At 58.1% G+C, this 16718-nt stretch overlaps 2 protein-coding genes across 4 annotated transcripts in view; one reads left to right on the forward strand and one right to left on the reverse strand.

Annotated features, from left to right (window-relative positions):
• TBC1D17 (TBC1 domain family, member 17) overlaps nt 1-7612 on the reverse strand; it is an 11113-nt gene extending 3501 nt beyond the window's left edge. The window contains exons 1-13 of the mRNA XM_011946512.1: nt 7403-7612; nt 6908-7006; nt 6577-6651; nt 5110-5233; nt 4033-4240; nt 3355-3466; nt 3107-3265; nt 2615-2743; nt 2431-2534; nt 1753-1847; nt 1155-1271; nt 964-1064; nt 768-867 (exon numbers count right to left, since the gene is read on the reverse strand). Of these exons, the coding sequence (XP_011801902.1) occupies nt 768-867; nt 964-1064; nt 1155-1271; nt 1753-1847; nt 2431-2534; nt 2615-2743; nt 3107-3265; nt 3355-3466; nt 4033-4240; nt 5110-5233; nt 6577-6651; nt 6908-7006; nt 7403-7423 (1444 nt within the window). The 5' untranslated portion in view covers nt 7424-7612. The remainder of the gene's footprint in view (nt 1-767; nt 868-963; nt 1065-1154; nt 1272-1752; nt 1848-2430; nt 2535-2614; nt 2744-3106; nt 3266-3354; nt 3467-4032; nt 4241-5109; nt 5234-6576; nt 6652-6907; nt 7007-7402) is intronic.
• On the forward strand, nt 6793-15738 carry AKT1S1 (AKT1 substrate 1 (proline-rich)). 3 transcript variants are annotated; one of them, XM_011946344.1, is made up of 6 exons: nt 6793-6979; nt 8365-8560; nt 11829-12214; nt 13233-13310; nt 13402-13571; nt 15039-15738. In XM_011946344.1, the coding sequence occupies exons 2-6, from the start codon at nt 8442-8444 to the stop codon at nt 15180-15182; spliced, it is 897 nt and encodes a 298-aa protein (XP_011801734.1). In that variant the 5' UTR covers nt 6793-6979; nt 8365-8441; the 3' UTR covers nt 15183-15738. The 3 variants fall into 3 exon arrangements, with proteins under 3 accessions (XP_011801734.1, XP_011801735.1, XP_011801733.1); XM_011946345.1 differs by lacking the exons at nt 6793-6979; nt 8365-8560 and adding an exon at nt 7756-7906; XM_011946343.1 differs by lacking the exon at nt 6793-6979 and having other exon boundaries at nt 7865-8560.
• The last annotated feature ends 980 nt before the right edge of the window (nt 15739-16718 follow it).

Consider the following 16718-nt stretch of genomic DNA (forward strand, 5'->3'; position numbering starts at 1 on the left):
ATTTCCTGCAGTTTTTACACTGACTAATAAATAATATATACTATAATAATATATATATACACACATTTTTTTTTTTTGAGTTGGGGTTTTGCTCTTGTTGCCCAGGCTGGAGTGCAATGGTGTGATCTTGGCTCACTGCAACCTCCACCTCCCAGGTTCAAGCGATTCTCCTGCTTCAGCCTCCTGAGTAGCTGGAATCAGAGGCATGCGCCACCAGGCCCCGCTAATTTTGTATTTTTAGTAGAGACAGGGTTTCTCCATGTTGGTCAGGCTGGTGTCGAACTCCTGACCTCAAGTGATCCACCTGCCTCTGCCTCCCAAAGTGCTGGGATTACAGGCGTGAGCCACTGTGCCTGGCCGAAGAATAAAAATGTTAAAGCCGGGATGCGGCACCCCCAGCCCCATGGCCCAGAGAACCAGTTTCTGATTCCTGGTTGAAGGTGACCCACAGCCAGGTGGAGACAAGAAGTGGCAGAAACGCCTAGGTCCTTATTTCTGAAAAATACCCTTCAGGTTAAGCCTAAGGCAAAGCCCAAACAGGATCTAGGTGAGCATGAGGATGGGGTGAGTCAGCGTCCCTGCGTGTCTGCATTTGGTGACATTTTGCTTCAAACAGCAATTCTGCCTCTACGTTCTAGGTTGCGTGGGGATGTTTCTCTTGTTTGGATCAGGACCCAATGTCCAGGACGCCACCTGTGGCTGCTACCAGAGAATCTGGCAAGGTCTACAGCCTCACTGTCTCCTGCCCACCCGCCCGAGAGACATACCCAGGAAGTCGCAGAGCTGGGGGTCCAGCACCCTCAGGAGCAGCAGCAGTCGCCCGAGTTGCCGCTTCATAGTCTCCTGGCTCTCTTCAAAGTTTCCTTGCTGTGGGACAGAAGGAGGGGGGAAGAGCAGACCCCGTGAGGTGCCAGGACCCGATTGCTCGACAGGCCTGTGTCCCACCCCTGACCCGAGCCTCACCACGAGTTCCATGAAGCCACAGAAACACCAGAAAGCATCCACCTCATTCTGAATGACGTAGAGGATCGGGGAGAGAAGGTCACTCATGCCCTGGACGTAGCCTGGGGAGGACACGGGGTCAGGCTGCAGCCAAGCCTACAGTGCTCCCCTGGACAGCCCAGGCCCCGCCTGGCCCCAGGCCTGGCACCCACCGAGGTCGAAGTGGTACATGCAGTAGGTGAGAAGGATGTCGTTCAGCAGGCCCAGCCCCGGGTTCTCGGGACCCTCGTAGAACTTGTTGGTCCTGTCAGTGCGGCTCACGTCTCTCTCTGCGGGGAGCAGGCGCAGAGAGCAAAGGTGAGAAGGGTAGGGGGGCCCATCCCTGCAGGCCACCAGTGCCAGCCCCCAGCCTCGGGGTTCGCTCTCGGGCAGAAGCGGAGCTGGTTCTAGAAACCATCACTGATGCTCCTGCTGCGAGGTGCGGGCCTCCTGCTCACCAGCTTGCTGTACCCTCCCACAGCAGGGGAAACTGACGCACAGGGAGGCAAAATCACTTGCCAAGATGTCGAGGCATCAACAGAACTGAGACTGGGCCCCGAGGCAGCCAGGCTCCCCTTCTTTCCCGTCCTGTCCCTGGCCTTGCTCCCACAAGGCCATTCCCCAATGGCCCATGCCGCTTTCCCCCTAGATGCCCTCTTCTTGGTCTTGGGGAGGCAGGGGGCTCCCTCTATCTGCCCCTCGCACCCGTGCCTGAGGCCCTCCTGTGGTTCCCTGCTCCCATCCACCCTTAGTGCCACCCCTGACACCGACCGATGAGGCTGCGGTATCCGTGCAGGAGTGAGTTTCTCCGCTCCTGCTCAGGGCTCACAGATTTCCACTGCAGCTTCATGCGGAAATACTCATCCCTGAGTGGCAGAGGGAAACAAGATGTGAGGCCGCCACTCTCTGCGGCATCCAGAGACCTTCCAGCCTGGCGCCACCTCCCAAGTCAGCCCTGCAGAGCCCCTCCCTGACCACACAGACCCAAGCAAGTCACCTTGTCATTTTTGCCACCATCCCTCATGCTTCACCTTCCTGGTATCTCTCACTTTACATAGCCTTGTGGGTTTTTGGTGAAAATTTGTCACCCCCCACTGGACAGGACACCAGGGACAGGGAACCGTCCAGCACTGCTGCATCCTCAGTGCCTGGCAGGTACATAACCTACACCAGGAATGAGGAGAGATGGGCCCTCCTAGGTTATAAAACATGCTGCAAAACTGTGATCATTAAAACAGTATGGCACAGGAATGAAAACTGCAATGGAGACAGGAGACAGACCATACAGGGGCAAGGATGGGTCTGGCTTGATCACTGACGTATTCCACAGGCGCAGGATGGTGCCCAGATACAGCAGGTTCACAACCAGCATCCACAGAACTTGCCCACTGGTGCCCTAAGAGGTGCCAGGTGTCATACCTGGCAGGGCAGGGCCTCCTAAGGACTCACGTTTTTTTGCGAACGTGGGCCTTGTGCTCCTCAGCTGTGCCTTCCCAGCTGAGGTACCCCAAGAGGAACTTCCACGCCTCACGCCGCAGGCCGGGGCTCAGACCCTGGGGGTGCAGGAGGGCAGGCAGCTCAGTGGGGCCTTGTTCTGGCCCTGTCCCATCCTCCCACCTGCTCTGGCACTTACCCCTGAGAAGATCCGATTCTTCAGCTCGGGTACCTGCTGCAGGCGGCCCTCAGGGCCCACGTGGCGTGCCCACTCCTCCTCTGTAACTGGAGGGCCCCGCTCCACGGTTGGCCGAGGCCCCAGCTCCACCTGCAGGCGAAGGGCAAATGAGCCCGGGGCTCGGCAGGGCAGTGAGGGGACCCAACCCAGCCTCAGTCCACAAGCTCAGGGCGCTTCTTAGCTTGACGAATAACTAACATTCAGGGGCGGGCAGCAGCCTCTTCTGGGGCTCAGCAGCCAAGTCACCCCCTAGTTAGGAGGGGTCCCCCAATAGGAGCGAGCAGGTGCTCACAGTGCCTGGCAGAGCCATGAGTGCTTTCCTCATGCACCCCCTGAGAGGGTCCCATTACCGTCCCCATTTTACCAAGGAGGAAACTGAGGCCCAGGGAAATGAAATCATGCACCTAAGGAGATACGGCCAGAAATAACAGGGAGGGTCCACTCACTACTCACACAGGAAATGACCTCAAACCCAGGCTCGGGCTCATCATCAGGTGGTGGGGGAAGGTCGGAGGCGGCTCCCTCGGGCTGTGGCTGCAGGGCACCCCGGAAGAAGTTGGTCACTCGGGAGAAGCTGCTGAAGGTGGTGGAGTAGGGATCCTGGAGGAAGCGCTGGGGACGAGGCCAAAGGGAGTTCACGGCCCGTCCCTTCTCGTTCCTCCCTTCCCACACCCGCCAGGCCTGGTGCCCGGGACACTCACAGATACCACATTGGAGCTGTCCTGGTCAAAGAGCTGCAGGTGGTGGAAGGAATTGGAGAGGGCAGAGGAGTCGTGGGGGAAGACAAGGTAGAGGCGGGAGTCCTGTGGGGAGCTGGGAGGCAGGAGGTGACGCACAGGTGATGCACAGGTAGGGGCCCAGTGTCCCAGGCTGTCTGTGCTCGGCCGACATCCATTCCAGCTGCAGCGTCCCAACCACCCCTGGGGAATCCCTCATTTTGGGGGATGCTGTTACAGGAGGACCAGAGCTGGAGCCCAGGGGTGGGCATGGGACTTGGGGCTGGCCAATGAGGGCCTTTCACCTTCTGGTCCAGTGTAACTGACTCAGGGATGAGCCAATGAGAGGCAGCTCTGGGATCTTGTTGGAATGGGGGGAAGAGGTGCTTTCCATCCAGCGGGGTTGTTAAGCCAGGGATACTGGGGGCCCAGAGAACGACGAACTCAGAGGGTAAAAGGATAACTGTTTGCAACATTCTGGGACCTGGGTCCTGCCTGAAATCAATACTCCCTTTTCATTTTTTGGTTATATGTGCTGGTCAACTCTCTCTGCCTTCCTTTAAATCAGTGTGAGTTGTGTTTCTTTCACAGCCCCGAGGGGTCACGCTGCAGCCATGGAGGAACTGGGCCCGGTTTAAGGCCCAGCACTGGGAGAGAGCTCACCTGGCCAACAGCAGGTAGCGGCTGAGGACGCGGAGCAGGGCACGGGTACCCCCGCGGTGGAAGTGCAGTGCGGGCAGGGAGCCTCCAGCCTGGGTCACCAGAACCAGGTAGGCCCAGCTGAGGCCCGGCTTGGAGCGGCGGATGGACTTGAGCTCCCCCAGACTCACCGAGAAGGCCCAGGAGCCCTGGGGGCAGCTGGGCTCTGCACCTGGGGAGACGGGGCTGTGTTGGGGGAGGTGTGAGAGGCTAGAGCCGGCCTCAGCAACCTCAACCCAGGATGTTCCTTCGGCACAGGCATCTCCTGACGGCCCCGCCACAAGCCATTCCCCTGCGCCTGGCCTCACATTACTTGGAAGCACAAATGAGTAAGATAGGAGGGGAGCCCAGTGGACATGTGCCTTTCTAGAACCTTCCTAGGCACCCCTCAACCTGCAGGGTAAGGGCCCTATTCTTCAGCCTGGCACTTGAGGCCCCTCAGGTCTGTCCTTCGCCCTTGCCCATCTTACCTCCAACCCTTCTTCACTCAAAATCCCACACTTGAGCTACAATGAAAGGCCAGAGGCTCCCTAAACACGCCAGGGCCGCCTGCCTCTGGCTTGCACGGGCTGCTCTCTCTGCCAGAAGAGACAATCCCCAAGAGTCCCTCAGTGCCAAGTTCCAGCATCGCCTCTTCCTGGAAGGGGCCTCCATCCCCCAGAGGGGTCAGGTGCCTTCTCTGGATGGCCCCTGCACCCTGTGTGACCCCAGGATGGTGCAAATCACCCTGACTGGCTGCATCTATCACCCCACCAGCCTCGAACCTCGGGGCAGGCCTCGTGTGCGGGCACGGCACCCACAGCCAATCCAGGAGCCCAGCAGGATGAGCAAGGCTGCGACCTCAGAGACGCTGGCCATGCTGACCTGGGCTGGGACAGTCCTGTACTCCCATTCACTTCCATGCTCCTGGGACTGGAAGGTGGTGGTGACTGGTGGCCTTCTTGATTGTGAGCAGCAAAGCCTTTGGAGCCATGACCACTGAGGGCGAGATGTGTCCTACCTGGCCCACACCTGCTTCCCAAGGGCCGCACCTCAGCCTACCTCTCGTGGGCTCTGAGTGGCGGGGCTGTGGCCGCACAGTGCTGATGACGGCCCAGTCAGGTTCATAGCCGGGGTCAAAGGTTGGCTCCTCCTCAGAAGCGCAGGAGTCACCCCCACTGGAGTCCTTAGAGGAGGAAAGGAGCAGACAGTAAGGGGCTAGGGATGCAGATCTGAGCCTTGAGGCTACCCTGGAAGATAGTCCCATCGAATAAACAGGGAAACTGAGGCACAAAGAAGCTACAGCAGGCCGGGTGCGGTGGCTCATGCCTGTAATCCCAGCACTTTGGGAGGCTGAGGCGGATGGATCACCTGAGGTGGGAGTTCGATACCAGCCTGGCTGACATGGTGAAACCCTGTTTCTACTAAAAAAAATAACAAAAAAATTAGCTGGGCGTGGTGGCGCATGCCTGTAATCCCAGCTACTTAGGAGACTGAGGAAGGAAAATCGCTAGAATCCGAGAGGCGGAGGTTGCAGTGAGCTGAGATTGCGCGGTTGCACTCCAGCCTGGGCAACAAGAGTGGAACTCCGTCTCATTAAAAAAAAGAAAAAAAGAAAAAGAAGGTACAGCACTTGCTCAGGGTCACCCAACGCAACCAGAGAGAGCGAGCCAGGACTTGGCCCCATGTCTCCCAGTGCGTGGGAAGGTCCATGTTACATGGCAGGTGGCTCTGCAGTCAGACTGCGGAGTGCTTAAAGACAATGTCGGTACTCACTAGCTACATACAAAACAAAACCACAGTAAGATACCACTTTGCACTCTTTGAGACAGTGAGACTGTCTTAAAAACAAACAAACAAACAAACAAAAACACTACATCTCCCAGGTCTCTTTGCAGCTGGAATCCAGGATACATGACAAGTTCTACCAACCAGATGCAGGGCAACCTGAAAAGCGGAAATGACGTAACACAACTTCCTCGTGCCTTGGCTGTGTTTCTCAAAAAGTGAGAAATCTATCAGCTTCTCAAAAAGTGAGTAAGGGTGAGGGCTTAGGTGGGTCTGGATCTGACTTATCTCTGGGTCTCAGAGTTGCCCAGGACGGGGTCTAGCCATGGGAAGTCTCAGGAGATATAACGAAGGGAAAGGCAGGAGCAGGAGCAGTGACGAAATGGGTGAGTAGGCTGTCAGGCCCTGTCCTCTGGCACTAGAGGAAATGCCACTTCCCTTCAAGCAACTCGAATCCACATCTTGTACCCTGGCAGGGATCTCCCACGAAGCAAAGAGAGAGAGGGGTCAGCCATCCCCACGACCGTGCGTCTCATGTTCCCTGCTCTTTTTCCTTGAATGGGCATCCTCTGCCCATTTCACAGAGAGAAGCAAACCAAGGGGCAGAGTACCCAAGCCCAGACAAGGTCACACATGCCCCATGGGTAGGTATGGGATTGTACGTAGGTCCCTCAAATGACTTACAACAGCACGGACCTAGAAGAAAAGCGAGTGGAGAAGGGCAAAGCGGATGGAGCCTACCTTCTTGGAGAAGAGGATTTGGGTGGAATCTCCAGCCTCCTCTACAGGAGCCCAGTGCAGGAGCACGTCATTGTCCTAGGGGAAGGAGGGAGGCGGGGTTAGAGGCGCTCCCCAAACCACATTCCCAAAACTTTCCGTTGCAAATTTCCAAACTTTCCCAGTTTCTACCCTCAGCCTTTCAAAGTCCCGCCCCTCATTCCAGTTCCCACCCCCAGCCTTCTTCAGGTCCCACTGCTGACCGCCAGACAAAACTCCTACAGTTGCCGCTTTCATCTCAGAGCGCCTGCATCCCGCTCGGAGTGGGTTCGAGCCCTGCTCCCTCCCAACGCACCTTTTCCACGACACGGATAACACCAGCGATGAGGGAGTCTCGGTCCTGATACTTCTTAGCGCTGGTGTGCAGGTACACTCCGCCCTTCTCAAACACCACCTGAGTTGGGGGTAACCAACGAGGGCTGGGGCCCAAGAGAAGGCGACAAGCGAGGGGACCGGCCTGAGGAGCCAATAGGGACGGGCCCAGGGAGGAGCCATCCGCAGGGGGCGGGGCCGGGAGGGCCATTGCCCCGGGAGGAAGGCGGGGAGAATGGTCCAGCCCACGTTCGGATGCTGGCGTGCGTTCCACAGAGGGCAGGCCCCAAGGAGTCGCCTGAGCCGGGGGGCGGGGCCATGAGAGGTTCTTCCCTGGGGCGGTGGACGGGAGGGTGACGGCGCGTTTATAAGAGATCGGAGTTTCTCAAGTGCACTCGCAAGGCCTGAGGGAAGAGCTGATCACCAGACGGGGCGTTTCGCATACACTGAAGCGAGGGAATGCGTCCTCAGTGCTTACCCTGTAGCCGGCTCCTTCCATAGTCGCCGCCGAAGGCCCCACTGCCCCGCCTCCTCCTTTTCCGAGTCAGCGTGTGGTCACTTCCGGAGAAAACAGCTCCCCTCCGGACCGGACAGTGGTAGCGCCCCGACCAGTTCCAGAGAAAGAGTGGGTGAAACCATTTTTCAGAAGGGGGTTATTCCACTGGAACCAGGTGGATCGGAGTCACGTGGCGCAGACGCTGAAGGTGGAGCCGGCTACGGATTATGCGCAGGCGCAGTGTTCTCCCTCTCTCCACAAAGTAAACAAGTGGGAGGGTGTGAGAGCTGCACCATCTGGGGCAAGCACGCCTCGAAACGCCCACTTCCTTCTCCATGTTGTATACTGGAATTGAAGCCAAGGAGGTACCATTTTGCTCGAGGGCATAGCCTAAGCCGGTCGGCTAAGGCCATGTTAATACGGGGGTGTCACATCTCTCTGCGGGGCGCGACAGCTGGAAGAGCCGAACGGATAAGAGAAGAGGAGGTGAGAGGAGCTGTACACCACAAGAGGCACTGAGGGACTTGGGATAACGTGATGAAGCCGTCAGTGCCCCCAGAAACGAAGCGGCCCCAAACGAATTTCTGAGCCACCGTCGCGAGAAAGCGGGCTGAGCCGCCATTTTGAAGCCTGGCAAACCGAAGCAAGAAATGCTGCCGTGTTGGATCTTTGTCAGCCTTGGTGCTGAATGGGAGCAGGTTGGAGGGAGGGAGAGCCAATGTACACTATGGGCTGATTAGACCCGTTTGGCTGCCATGTTGTTAACGAGCACCGATTTCCTCCACTTTTGTCGAAGAAGTTTATCGTGGGTCAGGGACGTCAGGTCGCTTGCCTTCGTTTGCCGTGGTCATGAGCGAGCTTATGAGGACGGCCATTATTGTTGGGGGCAAATGGAAATGCTCTAGGCGAGAAATCTGAAGCATTTTTTTCGCCATTTTTCTTATGGGCACGCTGCCGTCGCCATTGCCCACTGGTTCGGATGAAGCCCCTGTGGCCGCCATCTTGATCTCGGGCGGCCACGATGAGGGAGGCGGAGTGTGCAGAGAGGAGGCGGGGCAACTACGCGGACGTGACGCAAGGCGCCGCCATGTCTTTTGAGGGCGGCGACGGCGCCGGGCCGGCCATGCTGGCTACGGGCACGTGAGTGGAGGCGGCGTTGTGAACCGCGGTGTGGGGAGGATTTGGCCGTCCTGAGGCGGCGGGGCGCTGGGAGGGCGAGCGGCTCACGGGAGGGGTATGGCCTGCACAGATCAGAAGGCAGAGGTCCGCCAGCGACCCTTTGCTGAGCCCTGGAAGGGGGTCGCTCGTGGGAATCGTCCTGTCAGACCTGAGGCAAATCCTAGACAGCCTCACCTTCCGGTGTCCAGAGCGCCTGGGATCTCTACTTGGGCCGTGGACCACGTCCACGGGGTCGGGGAATGGCTCGGGGGGCCTCGGGGCGCCCCTCACCCTTCCAAAGGCGGGACTTCCGGTCCGGGCCTCCGCCTGGGCGGGATTTCCTGTTTTCTTCCTAGACCAGTGGGTCTTCCCTGGACCCCCGGCGAGGTTGGGAGGTCTCGGGGCAGCTGAGCCTGGCCCCAGGCACTCACCCTACCCGTAGCTACCGCGTTCATGCTCAGGTTCCTCACATCTTGGGGTGTGGGGCACTAAAATTTCGACAGGAGGGGTGGTTCCACCCCTCTTCTCCTTAGGGCTTTCCCTCCTCCCCGCATCCAAAGAGGACAGCCACATCGTGCTCCCCCTCCTGTGGGGAACACGTCTCACTTTCCTGTCATCTCTCCCTGATCTTAAACGAAACTTCTCCATCGGGGCGGGTTCTTCCTCCATCTCTCAGCTCCTTGGAGGAAACAGGACCTCCTCTAGAAGCTCGAGGGTAAGGAGGACCGCCAGGTCTTGGCTCCTCTCCTGTCGGGTAACATTACAGGGTGCCCCTGGACCTTGGCAGAGAGGCCTGTGGAAGTAGCCCGTCGTTTTTGCTCATGTCTCCTGAGTTGGGGGAACTCTCACAACCCACTCACCCTATCTCACTCTCTTCAATCCCGTGGCTACTCCAAGATTGAATACAGGGAGGGAGGTTCATCCTGACGTCCTCCTCCGGGACCCCCGCTCCCCCTCTTCTTCATATGTCATTAGGGGCTGGGAGCCCATGGAAGTGAGAGCCCCAGGCCTAGCACAGCCAGGCAGTTGACTTTGGACCGACCACTTCTTGCTTCAAGCCTCAGTTTCTTCCTCCATCAGCTAGGAAGGACATGAGGGGTGTGTTTGAGACACTGGGTACCCCCCAGTTCATTGGGTTTTGGGGGCTGGGCAGTCAGCGGTTTCAGCCCCACTTGTGCCGTGTAGCTGTGTGCTTTCTTGCCAGTGTCCTAAGCTCTCTGAGCCTCACTTTTCCATCTAGATTAGAATACCTGCCCTCCTAAAGGCAGGCAGGATGGCGGTCAGGATTTAGAACAGGCCCTGGATCTAGACTGTCAGAGTCCAGGTCCCAGCCCTGCCTCTTCCAGTTGTGGGACGGGACCCGTCAAAATGCTGACTGTGCCTGGGCCTGAGTTTGCAACTGTAAAATGGAGTGAACTGTAACTAAAACTCCTGCCTCATAGCGTAGGTGAAAGGGTGGGATGAGAAGGTTGATCCCATCTTGGGTCCTTGCGTGGCTTCTGGGAAGTGGTGGATAAACCTCTTACTTCCCTCGGGGCTTTGAACTCCCTGAGTGAATCAGATAGGAGGTGAGATGCCAGGTGTGGAATCCCAGCACTGAATAGGTGCTCAGCAAACACCGACATCTATGATCGTGAGTCACAAAGGGCCTGCAAATTTCATTCAGACTCCAGATTCCCTGCTCCCTTCACCCTGGTGGGCTGGACCACAGCTGTGCCTGAATCCCTGCAGTGGCAGTGTGCTCACTGCCTCCCCAAGGAACCTCTTCCGCAGCCCAGCAGCTCTGGCTCAACCACTCTGGTTAGTGGGGAAGAAAATGAGGCACAGAGAGGGCCAGTGAGCTGTCCAAGGTCACACAGCAGGTTTGAGACAGAGTCAGGGCAAGGACCCAGCCCCCCTACCTTCGCTCTTCTCACCCGGTAAGGAGATGCACCCTGCATTGTCTGCTTAGGGCCAACCTGTCCTGTGAATACAAATCCCTGACCTTGGGAGAATTCACAGTCTGATGCAGGAGGCAGCCAGGGTACAGCTGTCACAAGCTCTGGTGACATGAGTGCTCATGGAGGAAGCCCACAGCATCAGATGGGCTCCGGAAGGCATCTGATGCATCCTGGGGGATCAGGGACAACAGAGGACCTGCCAGAACAGTCTTGTAGGAAAAAGTCACGTGGATTTCCCAGCACAGAGAGCAGCACCAGCACCATTTCTTACCTTTGTTCAGCTCTGACTCTCGCTGAGGCCTCAGTCGTGGAACCAGCCAGTTCCCTCTGGAAGGAACGGTGCTGGGAAGGTGGCCACTCAGATGTTGTGGGACCCCCCCAGGGAGGGGACTGGCTGGATGTAGGGGTGAGGGAAAGTTTCTTCCGCCCTAGGATGAGTGAAAGGTTGGTGGGGAGCAAAGCATCCAGGTCAGGGACCACGTTTTCTGAAGGCCTTGGGCCTGAGAGGCTCTGAAGGCCATGGAGGCAGGATAGCCCGGGAGCTGGGGTTCGCCAGAACACGCAGAGCCTCCAGGGCCAGGCTGAAGGCTGAGACCCTGTCCTGAGGACTATGGCGAGGGGTAGCATCAGCTCTGGGTGCAGAAGGAACCCCCTGGGCCTTGTGCAGGACACTCTGGATGGGACGGCTGGGCGATGGAGCAGGGTGGCATCGCCCATCAGATGCCAACGCAAGCCCCATTTGGAGTTATAAATTTTCTAGACACCATGTTAAAAGAGTAAAAAAAGCAGATAAAATTCTTCTTCTTCGTTTTTTTTTTGAAATAGAGACGGGGTCTCAACATGTTGCCCAGGCTGGCCTCGAACTCCTGGGCTCAGTGATCTGCCTGCCTCGGCCTCCCAAAGTGTTGGGGTTGCAGACCTGAGCCACCGTGCCCAGCTCATTCTGCTTTTTTGTACTCAGTCTTCAGAACCCGGTGCAGGTTTTACTGTGAGAGTCATCTCTGCTGGGACTCCCTGACTTTCCAGTACTCCCTGCTCACGTGGCTGGTGGCTCACACAGAGGCCAGGGCAGGGCCAAAGGGGAAGGAGGAATGGGCTGGGGCAGAGGACGTCGCCAGGGTCTGGGCCTGCGAGGGCTGGATAGTGAGAATCCTGGGGAGTAGCGGATTTGGGGAGGACACGCAGCACCGCTGGAACAAGGTGGGTGGGGGGGTGTGAGTGCCATCCATGGGACAGGCAGACACCCTGAGTGGGTGGCAATGGTGTAGGCAGCCAAGCCTCAGCCCCCTCTGTCGTGCTCTGGCCCGCAGGGCGCGGATGGCGTCGGGGCGCCCCGAGGAGCTGTGGGAGGCCGTGGTGGGGGCCGCTGAGCGCTTCCGGGCCCGGACTGGCACGGAGCTGGTGCTGCTGACCGCAGCCCCGCCGCCACCACCCCGCCCAGGCCCCTGTGCCTACGCTGCCCATGGCCGAGGAGCCCTGGCGGAGGCAGCACGCCGCTGCCTCCACGACATCGCGCTGGCCCACAGGGCTGCCACTGCTGCTCGGCCTCCTGCGCCCCCACCAGCACCACAGCCACCCAGCCCCACGCCCAGCCCACCCCGGACTACCCTGGCCAGGGAGGACAACGAGGAGGAAGAGGATGACGCTACAGAGACAGAGACCTCCGGGGAGCAGCTGGGCGTCAGTGATAATGGAGGTGAGAGGGCAGGGGCAGCGGCTGATGCGGCCCCGTGCTTGATGTGCTTGATGAGGTGCCTGCAGGAGGCTTTGTGGGGGTGACCTGCTTAGCCCTGGGTACTTCCACGCAAGTGCAGTCTCAGGACCCCAGAGCCAGACACGCTTGCCTGGGGCTTGCTGTGTGATCTAAAGCCAGTCCCTTCCCTGCTCTGAGCCAGCTCTGTGCTGGGAGTGGTGGGCACAGGGACACAGAGCAGGCTCAGGCTTTTTTCTGAAGGGCCTCCCAGTCTAGCCAAGGAATTGGAGTCCCAATGCGGGGTTGGGAGGCTCTGGAGCAGGACGTTGGTAGAACCAGAGTTGTTTCCACAACGCCTGGGAGGCCAGGATAGGAATTAAAGAGTTGTCCAGGATGCAGCCAACATCTGAGGAAGCCAGGGAGGGAGCAAGCAACTGTTTTGGGGGGAAATTTGGGGGTTGGGCACTTCCCGGAGGCTGGGCTGTAACACTAGGGCTTTGAGGAGTTAGTAGGAGCTTGATCAGTAACTAGGAGGTCCTTGTTTGTTGTTATTACCAATGGCCAGCCTGCTCACCTTGCTAGAGAAAACCTGCATAGGGTGAAGGGCAGGCATCCTGAGTTCAAATCCTGGTGGTATTCCTTAGTAGCCATGGGAGCTCGGGCAAGTGACTTAACCTCTCTGGGCCTCCAGGTCTTCATTTGTGAAACAGAGGTCATAGTCATCCCATATTTCTCTCAGGCTGTATTTTGAGTCACATTGTCCCAAACGGATCATAGAGGTTTCATGTTAGCAGCCCGTTGTGTGCAGCTGAGGTGACGGATCCATAGAAACTGGGTTTGTTTCTGCCGATGACCAGGCAGGCTGCTAGAGGAAGCTGTTTGTGAGGTGAAGGAAGAGTGTCTCAGAAGCCTCAGGGAGGTGGAGGTGGTGGCTGTGGCGGTGGCCGTGGCTGAGGAGGAGGGCACACGGAGCATGGCTAGGTGCCGCCTGGCCCGGGCCTCTAACTCACGCCATCCACAGGGCTCTTCGTGATGGATGAGGACGCCACCCTCCAGGACCTTCCCCCCTTCTGTGAGTCGGACCCCGAGAGCACAGACGGTGAGTGTCCCAGGCTGTTCCCCTCCCTACCTGGGGGCAGGCGGCTGGCACAAAGGCAGTGACAGAGGCTGAAATCCACCCTCTCTTTCAGATGGCAGCCTGAGCGAGGAGACCCCTGCTGGCCCTCCAACCTGCTCAGTGCCCCCGGCCTCAGCCCTACCCACACAGCAGTATGCCAAGTCCCTGCCTGTGTCTGTGCCCGTCTGGGGCTTCAAGGAGAAGAGGACAGAGGCGCGGTCATCAGATGAGGAGAATGGGCCGGTGAGGGGCAAATGTGGGGAGGTAGGGAGGGCAGCTGGAAGGGCTCTGAGCTGCCTCCTCCAGGAAGCCCTCCGGCGTGGATGCCACTTTCCACTCATAAGCTAACTGAATCCTCCCCTCAACCTCAAGAGGCGAGTTCTTGGACCTGAGCCTTGCAGTTTTAACAATTGCAGCTTTACCACGTGTCCTAGTGCCTTATAGAGAAGGCCTCTCCTTTCCAGGAGCATCTCTATAGAACACCTGCTCTGGGCAAGGCACAGGTATTTTGGCACGCCCTCCAGTGGGGAAACTGAGGCTTGGAGGGTTTAGGTCACCTCCCATCCCCACCCCGCACATTCCTGGCCCTTTGCAGAATTTGTCCCACCCCCTGGTCCCCTGTTCATCCCTTGTAGTGACCCCTGTTTGAAGCTCCTGGGCTGGGCTGGCCTTCACTGAGCCTTCCTGAAGCAGAGGGGAAACTGAGGCACTGAGGGGACATGTGACTCCCCTGAGAGGCAGGGCTGGGACCGGAACCCAGCTGCATTTCAGGAAGGAGCTGTGGGCTTTGAGGGAGGAGGCGTGGGTCCCCACAGTTCCCCCTCAGGCCTCAGTGTCCTCATGTGCAAACCAGCAGTCACAGTGGTGACCTCCTCTGTGCATCTTCCCTCAGTGAGGCAGTGAGCGCTGAAGACTGCACCAGGGCCTGGTGCAGTCAGGGTCCTCCTGCTGCTGATCTCTGTGCTGGCGACTCATGGCAACACAGTTAATTGAACACTCTGGCCTCCAGAGTGCTGTGCCCAGGAGCTGGTCTCCCACTGGGCTCAGATCCAGTTCCTGATCTGGGTCTCTGGGTCCCATCCTGCGAGGGGACAGGCCCAGCTCAGGGTGACGGGGGCTGTAGTAGAGGCAGTACTAGGTGCTGGAGCTGCAGGCAGAATGACAGGACCGCTCCTTGGGACCTGACACAGGGAGGGATCTTTTCTGTAGCGCAGTGGCCACATGATAAAGCAATAACAGCTGATTATCTCAGTCCTCACAGAGACCCTGTTATCTGCCCCCATTTTTCAGAAGGGGATACTGAGGCCTAGGGAAGCAAAACCTCTTGCTCCCAGCTAGTCAGCAGTAGAGGTCTGATTGGAACATGATTGAAACCGCAGCCCAGATCCTCAGACTTGAGAGGGTGCACGCAGCCTTAATAGATAGCAGACAACAGCACTTCCACGTGTAGGAAGCAATGTCCCAGGCCAAGAAGGGGAGGAAGAGAGGGGCAGGAAGGCTTCGTGGAGGAGGTGTCTGAACCGGGTAGAACGGTTCCTACGCGGAGCAAGAGGGGAACGGCATTGCTGGCAGTGGGCATCGCAGGGCACAACTGGCAGGGCGGGGACGTGTTGGGAGTGGGCTTGGAGCCAGGGTGCACCCCTGGGCTGCGTCAGGGTGCAGGGGGCGTGCCCTGCCGGCGCTGACCTCGCCCCGTCGTCGTCCCCGCAGCCCTCTTCGCCCGACCTGGAGCGTATCGCGGCAAGCATGCGCGCGCTGGTCCTGAGAGAGGCCGAGGACACGCAGGTCTTCGGGGACCTGCCACGGCCGCGGCTTAACACCAGCGACTTCCAGAAACTGAAGCGGAAATACTGAGGCCCAGAGAGGGAGCGTCTCGGGCCGCATCCGCCTCGTCCCACACTACCCCCGCCCCACTCCCGGGGCCCGCCAATCTGAGGCCCATCCGGGACCGGCCTCCTTGCTTCTGCCGTTCCCAGGATTAAGCCGCCTCTGCCAATCCACGTCGCCCTTCCGGCCCACGACCTCCCGCGCTGAGGAGCGGGATCTGTCCCGTGTCCCGATTGGGTCTGTCGCCTCTCTCCGCCTAGCGACAGATTCCTTCTATTAAGGGATTGGCTCGCTCAGTTCTAACCTCTAAATGGGTCAATTCTGTTGTTTTCCGCCTAGCGACAAGGGCTTTGCTCGCAAGTCATTGGCTCCATCCCCTAGTCGCTGGGCAGCTCTTTTTTTTGATTGGCTCGAATCCTTTAAAGGGCTTGACCAGTCTCCGCATAGTCATCGTCCGCTTTTCCTGAGTTGTCTCTCCTGATTGGCTCCAGCTTCCTGTGGGGGCGTGGCCAAGCCCTCCTGTTCCCAGAATTGGCCTGGGGCCTTCAATTTACATTCTTTACACTACGGGGGCGGGGCTCGTTGCCTCTGGCACCCCCTTTCATTGGTTCCATCCGTCCCCACAACAGCCTGCCAATCGAAGCCCGTCCCTGCATCCAGGAGGGTACCAGCTCCCGTCCCTCGCCCCCCACCTCCACAGGTGCCTTAAAGGGCCCTCGTCCACCCAAGGTGGGGGGCAGGGGCCCTCACTCTCCGGCCCTGGTGTAGGGGAGAGAGTGAGGGGTTGGGGGATTGGCAGTTGGGAAGGGCGCTCTGAGATTAAAGAGTCTTACCTCTGACAGATAGATGTGAGGTGTGTTGTGAGTGTTCATTCGACATTTTCTGAAACCGAATGGCAATGTCTGATTATCAGTGAACAGCTGGGGGTTGGAATTACTGTGTCCATTTTATTTTTTTTTGAGACAGGGTCCCACCCTCGCTCAGGTTCAAGCGATTCTCCTGCCTCAACCTCCCGAGTAGCTGGGATTACGCGCCGCTACCGCCCAGCTAATTTTTGTATTTTCAGTAGAAACAGGGTTTCACTATGTTGGCCAGGCTGGTCTTGAACTCCTGACCTCAAATGATCTACCCGCCTCGGCCTCCCAAAGTGCTGGGATTACAGGAGTCAGCCACCGCGCCTGGCTCTGTGCCCATTTTATACATATGAAGACAGAGGTTCATGGGGTGGAGGAGAGCATTCCAGGCTTGTGTGACAATGGAACCCAATCTTGGGGTGATGGTTGGAGCCAGAGGCCACATAGTCACCAGCAAAGCCAGGAACTCCCGCCGGGAGTCTTCTATTATACAAGGACTGGAGCAGCTGGGCTTGGTGCCTAACGCCTATAAGGCCAACACGCTGGGAGGCCGAGGCGGGAGGATCACAGGACGCCAGGAGGTCGAGATCAGCCTGGGCAGCACAGTGAGACCCCTTCTCAAAAAAAAAAGAAAAAAAAAGGGCTGGAGGTTAGAAAGCAGGTGGAAACCTCGTTCAAAATTAGGACTAGGTAAACGTAATCTATCACC

The sequence above is a fragment of the Colobus angolensis genome, unplaced genomic scaffold, assembly GCF_000951035.1.
Source record: "Colobus angolensis palliatus isolate OR3802 unplaced genomic scaffold, Cang.pa_1.0 Scaffold25, whole genome shotgun sequence".
Lineage (NCBI taxonomy): Eukaryota > Metazoa > Chordata > Mammalia > Primates > Cercopithecidae > Colobus > Colobus angolensis.

Bases quoted from the DNA above. Each gene is read 5' to 3' on its own strand.
- AKT1S1 (XM_011946344.1), top strand. From the start codon at position 8,442: ATGAGGGAGGCGGAGTGTGCAGAGAGGAGGCGGGGCAACTACGCGGAC. The intron at 8,561-11,828 runs GTGAGTGGAGGC...TCTGGCCCGCAG, and splicing joins GCCATGCTGGCTACGGGCAC to GGCGCGGATGGCGTCGGGGC. The intron at 13,311-13,401 runs GTGAGTGTCCCA...CCTCTCTTTCAG, and splicing joins GGACCCCGAGAGCACAGACG to ATGGCAGCCTGAGCGAGGAG.